General features: G+C 37.9%; 1 protein-coding gene across 1 annotated transcript in view; it reads left to right on the top strand.

Moving 5' to 3' along the window:
• Nucleotides 1-7,955, top strand: part of LOC109838989 (protein FAR1-RELATED SEQUENCE 5-like) — a 38,920-nt gene extending 30,965 nt beyond the window's left edge. Inside the window, exons 2-7 of the mRNA XM_020407418.1 lie at nt 6,100-6,216; nt 6,311-6,606; nt 6,727-6,944; nt 7,034-7,133; nt 7,371-7,500; nt 7,552-7,955. Of these exons, the coding sequence (XP_020263007.1) occupies nt 6,100-6,216; nt 6,311-6,606; nt 6,727-6,944; nt 7,034-7,133; nt 7,371-7,500; nt 7,552-7,955 (1,265 nt within the window). The remainder of the gene's footprint in view (nt 1-6,099; nt 6,217-6,310; nt 6,607-6,726; nt 6,945-7,033; nt 7,134-7,370; nt 7,501-7,551) is intronic.

Here is a 14,177-nt window from a genome sequence, read left to right on the forward strand (position 1 = left end):
CCAAGCTAGATCTTGATCTTCATTGTAGCTCAACTTGGTAACTTTGAATTACATAAGCTTCACCGACATTCCGCCAACCTCCATTGGATTTCATCGTTGAAGCTCTATTCCATCCAACATCCAACCACGTTGTTTGTCTACAATACATAGGAATGTACAAACACTAGACAAACAACATTAGTAGTAAATTGTTTGTAAATCATCATCAAAATAAGAAGGCCAACATAGACACCCCAAGGTGTCTCGGCCAAGGCCGAGACACCCAAGGGTGTCTCGGTTCACGTCGAGACACCCAAAGGTGTCTCGGACTTTGTGGAGTTGTTTTGACTATGATTCGTTTTGAATCTGAAGAAACCCAAAACATGAAAGTTGTTAACTTTCCAACCCATCTGGAATAAGGTCATTTGGAGGTCATATGAGGAAGTTATGACCAAAATAGCCGAGACACTAACAAGTGTCTCGGACCTGGCCGAGACACCCAAAGGTGTATCAGACTTTGTGGAGCTGTTTTGACCATGATTCGTTTTGAATATGAAGAAACTCAAAACATAAAAGTTGTAAATCTTTTTGTTAACTTTCCAACCTATCTAGAATCATGTCATTTGGAGGTCATATAAGTAAGTTATGACCAAAATAGCCGAGACACTCACAAGTGTCTCGGACCTGGCCGAGACACCCAAAGGTGTCTCGGACCTTGTGGAGCTGTTTTGATGATGATTCCTTTTGAATCTGAAGAAACTCAAAACATAAAAGTTGTAAATCGTTTTGTCAGCTTTCCAACCCATATGGAATAAGGTCATTTGGAGGTCATATGAGGAAGTTATGACCAAAATAGCCGAGATACTCACAAGTGTCTCGGACCTGGCCGAGACACCTAATGGTGTCTCGGACCTTATGGAGCTGTTTTAACCAAGATCCGATTTGAATATGAAGAATCTTAAAAGATAAAAGTTGTAGATCTTTTCGTTATCTTTCCAACACAACTTTAATCACCTTATTCCGAGGTCGGATGAAAGAATTAGAGCCAAAATACTGAAGAGGGTACAAACTGTTTCGCACATGTGCGAGACACCCCGAACTGTCTCGCACTTGGGACGTGTTTTTGACGGTTTTTGATCAGTTTTAACCGCTCGGATCTCCTGAAAGCCTATAAATACAGCCCCTGGAGCCTTATTTTTTAGATCTAGAATTCTCGTGCCTCGGCGAAGCCCTGTCGGATTGAAGACTTAAAGTGCGCAGATTTCAGAGAGGAGGAGGAGTTAGATCTGCAGCCCGGTTCGTTCCTTAGGATTATCCCATTGCGGTAATCTTAAGAAGAGTGATTATCTCGCTTCGCCGAGATAAGAGCTACAGTTTCTCGATCCCTTCGCGGATAGACGAAACTCTGTCCAAATATTGATCGTTCGGTGGTCCACGGACTAACGCGTCCCCGTCACAGGCCAAGATCCCACGCAAGCAGCGGACGATAAACACTCGTTGCGTTTGTTTGAAGAGAATTGTAATTTTTTTATTTTCATTGTGTAAAAGTCTTATAAAAACATTGATTTTTGTTTTCGTTGTAAACGTCTGAAGTTTGTAATGAATCCCGCAATGAATCAATCAATTTTCACCGCAAATAGGCATGTGCGACCCCTAACGCGATGAGTCACTCGGGGTTCATTTACCGGACCAAGGCGTTCTTTGACCGGAACTTTGTCTCAATTCTCGTGCGAAGGACCAAGGCGGTCAGCCATTGTCATCTTAAATCGGGAGAGATCCATGCTACCGTGGGACTTTATTAGGGGTAAAGGATCAACGGGGGCAGGAGCGGAACTCGACAGAAGTGGAGAAATAATCACGGGAGCCAACCTGGCTCGGCTCTGGCACGGGTCACCTTGAGGTGACTTATGGCTGGCCGGGTCACATTGAGGTGACCCACACCTCAAGATCGGGTCACCTTGCGGTGATCTGTGTTTTTCGATCTTTTCGGTCGCTATTTTGGACTTGGGCCTCTATACTTAGCGTGGTTTTGGTGGTTTTTTTGCCACCTCTTCCTTTTGCAATTTCTGTGCCTCTTGCATGAGAATCCACGTGTGCGCGAGTAGTGCGCAACGCTCTAAATACGCTCCTCGAGAGTCGAACGGGTCCTTTTGATACGGACACATTCATCAGTTGATGGTTTGGATGAAGATCCATTTGCTCGTTGCTGAGGTGCTTGGCATTTCCTGAATTCCAGATCCACCTTATAACGAATCCCATCAACCGACTCCAAGGCCTTGGCTAGTTGACGCGTAAGGCGTTGGCGTTATTTTTGACGAGCCCTCTTTGATAGAATCGGTACGCCTTTAGCACTCAACTCCTTGATTGTGGAGGAGTTCAAATCTGTAGATATGGCTTAATTGGACGCCGGAGGGGCGTTGAAAGGGGCAACTGCAATAATAATGGGATGATGATCATCATCCTGGGTCTTCATATCTGAAGACCAGCGGACCTTCCTGGAAGAGGAGATCTTCCTGTACTTACAAGGGGAGGAAGATCTAGAAGAAGACGATGAGTTTTCCTCGTACTTCTGTTGGTCGAACTCGTACTCGACCTTTGTATCAACCGGGATTAGGATCCTTGATTGCGACATTACAACCTCGACAGGGAGGTTGTTGGCTCCCACTGTGGTCGCCAGCGTGTTTGCGTCGAAAGTTATTTTTTTTATTTTATGACTCATTACGACATGAGTCGTTACAATATATTCGAAAGGAAGGACTTTTTATAAAATTTCTTACACAATGAAAATAAATAAAAGATTATAACTTTCTTTAAAACACACGAAGAGGACGCTTATCACCTGCTGCTTGTGTAGGGTTTTTGCCTGTGTCGGGGTTTATCTGTGGACTATCACGGGTCAGATCCGGTTGATCGGAAGGCTAAATGTTCGTTGCTTCACGAAGGAAACAAGAACAGAAGTAAACAATCTCAACCAAGTGAGATCACTACTCTTCTCAAGATCAGTACAAATTCTAATCTTAAGGAAAGGTAGAACGAGCCTCGGATCTCTCGAAATGCTCCTTCTTTATGCCGGAGTTCACCAAAATCTGCTAGCCCTCCTCTAAAATTCGTGGGATTCACTCTCTAAACTGACAGCACCTCGCCCTTCTTTTTGAATTTCAGATCCCCTGCGTATAGTAGCCTATGCTTGTATTTATAGGATTTAGTTGCGGTGTTTTTGGATAAGAACAAGCGATTTGGCCTCATCTTCAATTAATAACGGCCTAACCACGTTTAGGGATGATATCCAAAGCAGTTGGAAGGCTCTGGATCGAATAAATTCTAAGAAAATATCGAAATACGCGTTTTTAGGAACTGGGGTGCGAGTCAGTTCAATGTGACCCGCGGGTGTGAGGGTCACATTAAGGTGACCCGCAGGTCCGAGGGTCATATCAAGGTGACCCGCACGAGTGCTGGTCACTTTGATGCAATTTCCAAGCGACTATGTTTTGTTTTGGTATTGTTTTGTCGTTTTGCGCACGTTTCGACATTTCTTTGACTCGTATGCTTTGCCAACTCGCTTTGCTTCTTTAGGTATCGGATAATCCTCTTTTGACTCAGATAATGACGTTCATCAACTTCTCTTTATTTTGAACTGTGTGTGAAAATCTATAGGCAATTTTTGATGCCTGCAACATGAAACATGAAAATTACTGTCACCAAACTTAAAATTTAAAATTTTGAAAAATACTCTCAATATTTAAAGAAAGCAAAGCACACCCTCAAAAAATAAAAAAAGGACCAAATTTTCAAAAAGTTTCCAAAAAAAGAGTAATTGTTTGATATTCTTTCATTAAGATGTGTAAATTTACTTTAATTTAAGATTTACTATCCCTTTTAGCATCTAAAAAATAACAATATCAATAAATTAAACATCCATTTGGGGAACAAAATTTTAAAAAATATATGATAGATTAAAAATTAACGACATTGTATAAATTAAAGTAACTACTTATAATTTTACTAATAATTTAGAGCAACAAAAAAACATAAGTAATATTAATTAAAAAAATACTAGTCATAAGAAATCTAGCTCTAGCCTGATGTCACAAATATAGACGATGAAGACAATGCTCTAGAATTGCATAATAAAAAGATAAAGATGGAGAAGGATTGATCTTGGCTCAATAAAAAAAGAAATAAAAGGAATAAATGATAATATTTTTTAAGTATTTTATAGAATAGTTTAATTTTTTGAGTAAAATTATGAATATTTAGAAGGGATTTTCGTGAATATTTGTAGTACTTTTATATGCTTATATGGATGTTTTTATCATATAAAATAAACTAGAGTTAACATTAATCTTTAGTTTATGATATTTTATAAAGTTTATCAATGAATAGGAACAAACTCCATATTCTCTTTTCTTTCATTTAACCCACTTTTAAGCGATCATTTTGGCTTTTAATGCTATTTTAAGGTGTTTTTCACTTTTGCAACGTTGTATTTTCTCAAGTCAAACTTCATTTCATGTTAGTCCAAATAACATGAAAATTTAATTTGGCTTTAGATTGTATTTATTTCGTGTAAATTCGGTTATCAACATGAAAATTTAAATTAGGTGCAGCCTATTTAGACAAAGATAAAAAAAATCGCAATGTCAAAGTTTAGAGACATAAGGTCCCGTTTGGCAAATGGTTAAGGAAGAGGGGTTAAATAAAAGGATTAATATACTTATCCCATTCGATAATCTGAAGGACTAAATTAATAACCCGTTAAATAAGTTTTATTTTAGCCATTGTGATCAGTTTTAGTGTTTGGGAATAATAATAATTTTGACTATTTTCTTTATAATTAGAAGGGTTAACTTTTAATCTTTCTAAATAGTAGCATTAGTAAACCCCTCATTTTGAGGGGTTAACTCATTTTAATCCCTCTAGAGGGGTTAGCTTAACCCTTCTATATTTTTTAATATTTGGCAAATTATAGAGGGTTAACTCACTTTAACCATTGTATAGATTTTTTGTGTTTGACGGGTTAAGAAGGGGTTAAGTCTCCTTAACCCCTCACTTAACCTTTTACCAAATGACACCTAAGTGAACAAGGCTGAGGGATAACTTTTAGTAAGAAAATAAACTAAAAGTACTTCATTATGGTATTTAAGCATGTGCATTTGCATGTGCATAAAAACTAGTTAATGTCAAAATTTTAAGTTATTAGCTAAAAACCAATCCTCTCCATTGGATCTAGATTCATCCAATGGCTGAGATTATAATACTATTACAGCTGCCTAAGGGTAATCAGGTAAAATTAACAGCCACCAAAGAGAGGTAATGAATGCCTGTCTGTTGAGTTCTCCATGCAAGTGTAGTTTTCCATTTTCCCATGTAATCTCACGGCTTAGGCAACCCATCAGTCACGAATAGCAGATCACTCACTCCACAACCAGCAGATCTCGTTCATCGTCCTTCAGCTCTCTCTCAATCGAGAAATCGTCTTCTAGTCACTCCACAACCAGCAAATCTCCTTCATCGTCCTTCAGCTCTCTCATTCATCGTCCATCAACTATATTCTTAAACATTTTATGGAGATTTAAATGGAGAGCTTGAATTCAGGTGAGCAGGTTCTAGTTGTATTTACATGTTTACTCTAGTGAATCTAGATTCAATGTAGTGAATCTAGATTCAATGTAGTGAATCGAGATTCACTCCAGTGAATCCAGATTCATTGTAATGGATCCAGATTCAGTATATCAAAATTTAGTCATATGACTTATTATCTAGGAGCTTACATTCTTAAACATTTTATGTAGATTTAATTGGAGAGCTTGAATTCAGTTGAACATGTTCTAGTTGTTAGAGACAGCAGTGATTTTCATAATGTATTCACATGTTTACTGTAGTGAATCTGGATGCAATGCATTGAATCCAGGTTCACTATAGTAAACATGTGAATACATTATGATCACTGCAGTCTCTAACAACTAGAACGTGTTCACCTGAATTCACATGTTTACTGTAGTGAATCTGGATTTATTGCAGTGAATCGAGATTCACTCCAGTGAATCCAGATTCATTGTAATGAATCCAGATTCAGTATATCAAAACTTAGTCATATGATTTATGTTGTTTTATTTTTAGTTGTAGGCAGCAATGAACAAATAAAGGAACCACATGTTATAAATGCATCAGACAGTAATTTTGGGGAAGATGGAATGGACGAAGTTAGCTCGATTCCTTTTCAATCACCAGGTGATGGTATGTATTGGAAACCTCGGGTTGAAGCTGAATTTAAACCTTATCTAAACCAAAGCTTCCGATCACTAGAGGATTGAGATCAGATGGCATACAGAGAAGAAACATGAGGACGGTACAGTTCTTCTTAAACACATTGTTTGCAGTAGAGCTGACAGCAATGAATCAAAGATGGATGTTGATTTTGAGGATTTTAGTAGCATTTCGAAAAAGAGAAGGAGAACTGTATCTAGTAGATGTAGTTGCAAAGCTAAAGTCGTTTTTAAGTTCGATGGTTTGAAAGGATATAATGTTCTCTCATTCATTGAAGAGCATTCTCATTTTTTGGTGTCCGGGAGTGGGAAACAATTTTTGAAGTCAAATAGAGTTCTGGGTCTCGCACATAAGAAACTTGTATTTGTTGGTGCAAAAGCCAACATGGGGCCTAACAAAACATATAACTTTGCTAAGGAGTTGTGTGGAAGTTATTCTAATGTTGGTGCTACGTGTACCTGTACCGAGTTTAAAAATTAGAGTAGGGATGTGAAGCTTTATATTGGTGATCGAGATGCTCAAATGATCATTGAGAAGTTCACGGATAAGAAGGAGATGTGTGATGGATTTTTCTATGATTATGCAGTCGATGAAGGAGGTCGATTAACTCGCATTTTTTGGGCAGATGTTATTGGACGAAGAAATTATGATGTATTTGGAGATGTGATATCATTTGACTCTACATATTCCACAAAAAAGTAAGATTTTATAGTTAATCTCTTACGATTTTCAATATTGGAATTATATATCATAGTGAATCTTATATTTTTTGTATGTGATACAAAAGGTACAACATGAAGTTTGTTCCATTCACTGGTCTCGACAATTATGAGAAGTGTTGTGTATTTGCAGCAGGATTGATAACTAAAGAGGACATTGATAGCTATGTCTAGATTTTTGAGGTATTCATGAAATGCATGATTCGCGAGCCAAAGTGTATTGTTACAGATCAATGCCCTGCCATGAAACAAGCTATACCAACCGTCTTTAAAGAAGCACGTCACCGTTTGTGCATGTGGCACATCATGAAGAAATTTAATCAAAAGGTAATGAATCCCACATATAAATATAATGAATCCTCATTAGATAAATACTGAATCTTTCGTTATATATTTATATTGTAGTTGGCAAAATGCATTTCGAAGATGGATGATTTCAAGAGGAAGATAAATGCACTGATTTGGAGTATAGATATAGATCCAGCAATATTTGAAGTAGGTTGGAAAGATGTTATGAAAGAATTTAAGCTTGAAAGTAAAGAATGATTGTGTGAACTATATAACATTCGGGAGTCATGGATTCCAGCTTATTATGCTGATGATCCAATGGTTGGTTTATTGCGTACTACATCAATATCAGAGAGTGAGAACAGTTTCTTTGACAAATTCAACCATAGATCTGACACATTGACAGAATTTTACCTCCGATACGAGAGTGCTATGGATAAGCAAAGGCATACAAACGTAAGATTAAACTATGAAGGAAAAAAGTCGATGCCAAGAATGGACACGCCATTGTTATTGGAGAGGGATGCAGCAGAGTTGTACACTCGAACAATGTTTTATGAGGTACAGAAAGAGATAATGTCATCCTGTTATGATATGAGTATCAACAGTATATCAGAACAAGATGGTGTGAAGATTTTTTCCATGAAGGACAAAAAGAGACATGGAAAAATGTTTGAGGTAAAAGTTAATAATGGAGATTGAAAAAATAAAAATTGAATCGCGATTCAATAGAGTGAATTGCGATTCAATGAAGTGAATCTTGATTCACACCACTAAATCGCGATTCAGTGACTATTTCATGCGCTTGTCATTTTCTTTTTTTATTCGGTGCTAATATACATTGTTTTTTGAATTTTAGGTGAAACACATTGTTTTGAACAATGACGTGCAATGTACGTGTTGGATGTTTGAGAAAATGGGTATAGTAGTGAGACATGGTTTTTTTTGCACTGAACCAAGCTGATGTAACAAAAATACCAAGACATCTTGTTGTGAACCGATGGACCAAAGGTGCTGAGATGAGGCATTCATTGCAGTTCAAGGAAATATCAGAACAGTGCAATGCAATTGAAGTTACAAATCGCAAGTTGAATAACATATGGTATGATTTCCAATCCCGTGTGAGTTTGGCAGGTTTAGATGGTGAGAGACTTGACTACTTGGAAGGGAAGTTGAAGGAGTTGAAGCACAGTTTGCGTGAATCTAGTTGGAAATCTGACACACAAAACAAAAATAATGTAATGGAGTTTTTTGTTGGCTAAAAATACCAGCTGAAGTGATTGTTAAACCTCCCATTAAAGCTAGAAACAAGGGGTGTGGACGGAGAATTGTTGGTGATTATGAGAAATCAATTAGTCAACGAAAGAAGAAGGTGCCAAGGCTGTGTAATATGTGCAAAAAACTCGATTTCCATGACACACGGACATGCCCATTAAAGAAAACATTATAGCAGAGTGATGTTTAATTTAGTTGTCATATTTCGTTTCAAAATCATGTTTAATAATACATTTCTTATTAGTGTTAGCCCTTATGTTTTGATGATATTTTACAACCACCATTATCGGTACTAATGGCTTATTAAGTACAAATGTAGTGAATTCATATATCAAGCTTATTAGTGCCACTAATGGAGGATTGGATGGAATATGCGCTACAACGATGATATCCAAAGGAGGAGGAGGCATAATGATGAAGCAATGTTATTTCAAGAACAACAAATTCATATAGAAGCTTCATCAAATTCAAGCTATATCAAGACTCAAGCATTGCATTCTATATAAGGATATTAGCTATCTTTTATTATTCTCTCTCTACTGCTAGAATGTAGGCAAAGAGTTATTGACTTCACTTGAAGCTATTGGGATATCACACAAACACGTTTTCATACTTGTTTCTAAGCGTTTTTCACGAAATACTATTTTTCAAAAGTATGAGGTCCTATCTGCAAAATTCCTTTTCCAAACAATTTGTTTTTAGCATTAAAAACATTTTACAAAGTTTCATAATTTTTCGAGATCAAATAAATATTTTACAAATATTTTTGTTGAGTCTAAAACAGTGTTTTGGGATGTATCAGAATGCGGTCAACCGCACTTATGTACATTCCTCTCTGGGCAGCAGAGAGTTCGTCAGTCGACCACTGCGGTCGACTGAGAGCTTCCTTCGGTCGACCGCACCGGTCGACCGGATAAGTCTCTGCTTGTTTTTCTCGTTTTTGATCTGGATAGCGGTCGACCGAATTTTCCGTCGGTCGACCGAACTTTTCCGTCGGTCGACCGAAATTTCCGCCGGTTGACTGTCGTATTATTCAAATGGTAAAATGTGTCCTTTTTGTGGCGCCGCTCAGTACAGATCTCAGCAACGTTTTGTTCCAGAATTTGGGGGATTAAGTGATGGGTTTAAACAGTTGTTTTTCTTCTATTTAAACTTTACCTCTTCTTCTTCCTCAGTGTCCCAGCTTTTCCAAAAACCAGAGACCTTTGTTTTCACTGAGCAAAATTTTCAAACTGTTCTTTATGTGTTTTTGTGTGTTCTCTTCCCAGCTTCAGTGTGCTCTTTCTCTTTGCCATAGGGACGTTGTAAAGAGAGAGTCTTACACCATTTGGGCTCTCACTGCTGAGGAGGTAGGCGAATACGATAGAAGAATTCGCAAACGAAAACCCGTTGCAGCTAAAAATTCCAAGAAAGCTAAGTTGATGGGGGATGCTATGAAGTCTGCAATTGCTTCGTCTCCCGAAAACAGCGGGGAGACTATGCCTCCAGCTGCTCCTCCTAGTCCTGAAATCCCCACAAGTGAGCAGGGATTGACCGTCCCAGGTTCAGTGCCAAATGTGCCTGAAAAGCTACCATCTGAAGCTGATCGTGTGGGGATCGCTGTGTAGACGAAGTTCCGGCTTCCAAACCGGGTTGTGTAGTGGATTTCTCCTCTAGAGTGGGGAGCGGGGACGTAGTGATAGACCCTAGAGGGGGGGTGATTAGGGTCTTATGCTAATCTAATCCGATTAAATGCCAATTAAAAATTAATTAACAAATTATCCTAGCAAGTAAGAAATACAAGAAGATATATGAGCTAGGATAAGCAATAAGAACAACAAGATATATATCCTATATGATAAATATATGCAAGGATATATAAACTAGCACAAGATGATATATCCTACCAAAGAGATATACAAGATATATGCAAGGATATGTATACTAACATAAGGGTAAACAAAAAGAACTAGATAGTGGATAATAAAAATAATGAGCTATGGACAATGGCGATAAGAAATAATGAACGCCAAAGCACACTCAAACACAATCAAATGATCACGGAGTTCGGACCTTTCGTCCTACGTCTCCGCTCCCCACTCCTGGGGAGAAATCCACTATCACAACCGGGTTTTCTACGCTCACCCGAATAATGTTTACACCTCACAGTGTCGGTTTTCAACGCTCACCGATCAACGTCACTCCTCACAATCGGTTTTCTAGTTCACCGAAAACTTCACAACACACTCGGTTTTCTAGCTCACCGAAAACCTTACATAACTCTCAATGTAACAAATATAAATTTGTTCTCTACAATAGATGAGAACACAATTAGGCACAACTCAATGTTACAATCTCTCACAACCCTAATATACTATGTATGCAAATACAATAAGCTCAAGTGGTTGTGTGTAACAATAAAATAAAATCAAATCAACTAAACTCAAATATAAAATCTAGCTTAAGAACAATGATAATCAAACAAGTATATAAATGTAAAGCTAGAGTTTGAGTTTACAAAACTTCTCAATTGATAACAAGAGATGGAGGGAGAATAGTTAGAAGCTCAAACTTCAATAGATAATCTCCTCAAGCTCTTGTGGAATTGATTCACAAAACCGAAACACTCAAATGCTTAAAAGCTTCTTAAAACAAACTTAAACAAACACTAAACAAGTTTAAACCCTTGTTAAAATCTTTTAAACCATTCTCTTAGATATCTTTGAAAGAGAGCCGCAATAGGGTATTTATACCCACTCAAAAACTCAGCCAAAACCCCCAAGCAAAAGTCCAAAAAGCCCAGAAAAAATCGGCTCAGAAAATAGCCGTTAAGAAAGCAACGGTCAAATCGACGGTCGACTGGAAATTCCTACAGTCGACCGATGGAGCTTTTGGTCGACCGGACCGGTCAACCGACAAACTCTCTGCTGCCCACTGACGGCTGAACAAATGAGCCGTCGACCGGATCGGTCGACCGAAAACTGATACATGAAAATATGATTTCCTGATTTTAAAACCCTGTTTAAAAATATCAAATAAATTTCAAAAAATGTAAAACTTTGGGGAATGATTGTAGACATGATAATAAACATGCTACAATGTTTAGTAATACATTTCTTATTAGTGTTAGCCCTTATGTTTTGATGATATTTTACAACCACCATTATCGGTACTAATGGCTTATTAAGTACAAATGTAGTGAATTCATATATCAAGCTTATTAGTGCCACTAATGGAGGATTGGATGGAATATACGCTACAATGATGATATCCAAAGGAGGAGGAGGCATAGTGATGAAGCAACGTTATTTCAAGAACAACAAATTCAAATAGAAGCTTCATCAAATTCAAGCTATATCAAGACTCAAGCATTGCATTCTATATAAGGATATTAGCTATCTTTTATTTTTTCTCTCTAGTGATAGAATGTAGGCAAAGAGTTATTGACTTCACTTGAAGCTATTGGGATATCACACACACACGTTTTCATACTTGTTTTTAAGCGTTTTTCACATGTTTTTCTCGTTTTTGACCTGGATAGCGGTCGACCGAATTTTCCATCAGTCGACCGAACTTTTCCGTCGGTCGACCGAAATTTCCGCCGGTCGACCGCCGTATTATTCAAACGGTAAAATGTGTCCTTTTTGGGGCGCCGCTCAGTACAGATCTCAGCGACGTTTTGTTCCAGAATTTGGGGGATTAAGTGATGGGTTTAAACAGTTGTTTTTCTCCTATTTAAACTCCACCTCTTCTTCTTCCTCAGTGTCCCAGCTTTTCCAAAAACCAGAGACCTTTGTTTTCACTGAGCAAAATTTTCAAACTGTTCTTTCTGTGTTTTTGTGTGTTCCTTTGTTTTCACTGAGCAAAATTTTCAAACTGTTCTTTCTGTGTTTTTGTGTGTTCTCTTCCCAGCTTCAGTGTGCTCTTTCTCTTTGCCATAGGGACGTTGTAAAGAGGAGTCTTACACCATTTCTACTATCTTGTGAGTGTGATCTTGTGTAGATCAACTGTGAGGGAGTGTGATCTAGAAAGATCAATTGTGTAGTGTGAGATCGTGTGGGGATCGCTGTGTAGACTAGGGGTGTGCAACGGTCGGTTCGGTTCGGTTTTTACCAAAATTTGAACAACCGAACCGAACCGCCTATAATTCAAAACCGAACCAAATTGTTGCAAGTCGGTTCGGTGCGGTTCGGTTCGGTTTGTTCGGTTCTAACTTCATCAAACTTCTTATCAAACAACAAATTGTGTTAAAGAAAAAAAATATCAACAAAGTAGAAGATTATGAAGCATTAAACACTGATATAATGATATTGTTTTCAACCCATAATAATCCAGAAAATGAGTTTAGAGTTTGAGTTTTTGACTCTTTGGTGATGGTCGGGTAGGGTTTGAGATCAGAATGGGTAGTATTACACTATATTCGGTCGGTTCGGGGCGGTTCGGGTCGGTTCGGGTTGAAAAGTTTTCAAACCGACCCGAACCGCCCTACTCATAAAACCAATTTTTTCGGATCAGTTCGGGTCGGTTCGGTCGGTTTTTTCGGTTTGGACCGAACCATGCTCAGCCCTAGTGTAGACGAAGTTCCGGCTTCCAAACCGGGTTGTGTAGTGGATTTCTCCTCTAGAGTGGGGAGCGGGGACGTAGTGATATACCCTAGAGGGGGGGTGATTAGGGTCTTATGCTAATCTAATCCGATTAAATACTAATTAAAAATTAATTAACAAATTATCCTAGCAAGTAAGAAATACAACAAGATATATGAGCTAGGATAAGCAATGAGAACAACAAGATATATATCCTATATGATAAATATATGCAAGGATATATAAACTAGCACAAGATGATATATCCTACCAAAGAGATATACAAGATATATGCAAGGATATGTAAACTAACATAAGGGTAAACAATATGAAATAAGATAGAGGATGATATGAATAATGAGACAATGGCGATATGAGCAATGAGCACAAATATAAATGAACGTCAAAGCACACTCAAACACAATCAAATGATCACGGAGTTCGGACCTTCCGTCCTACGTCTCCGCCCCCCCCTCCCGAGGAGAAATCCACTACCACAACCGGGTTTTCTACGCTCACCCGAATAATGTTTACACCTCACAGTGTCGGTTTTCAACGCTCACCGATCAACGTCACTCCTCACAATCGGTTTTCTAGTTCACCGAAAACTTCACAACACACTCGGTTTTCTAGCTCACCGAAAACCTTACACAACTCTCAATGTAACAAATATAAATTTGTTCTCTACAATAGATGAGAACACAATTAGGCACAACTCAATGTTACAATCTCTCACAACCCTAATATACTATGTATGCAAATACAATAAGCTCAAGTGGTTGTGTGTAACAATGAAATAAAATCAAATCAACTAAACTCAAATATAAAATCTAGCTTAAGAACAATGATAATCAAACAAGTATATAAATGTAAAGCTAGAGTTTGAGTTTATAAAACTTCTCAATTGATAACAAGAGATGGAGGGAGAATAGTTGGAAGCTCAAACTTCAATAGATAATCTCCTCAAGCTCTTGTGGAATTGATTCACAAAACCGAAACACTCAAATGCTTAAAAGCTTCTTAAAACAAACTTAAACAAACACTAAACAAGTTTAAACCCTTGTTAAACTATTTTAAAACATTCTCT

This window comes from Asparagus officinalis, chromosome 4 (assembly GCF_001876935.1).
Source record: "Asparagus officinalis chromosome 4, Aspof.V1, whole genome shotgun sequence".
Lineage (NCBI taxonomy): Eukaryota > Viridiplantae > Streptophyta > Magnoliopsida > Asparagales > Asparagaceae > Asparagus > Asparagus officinalis.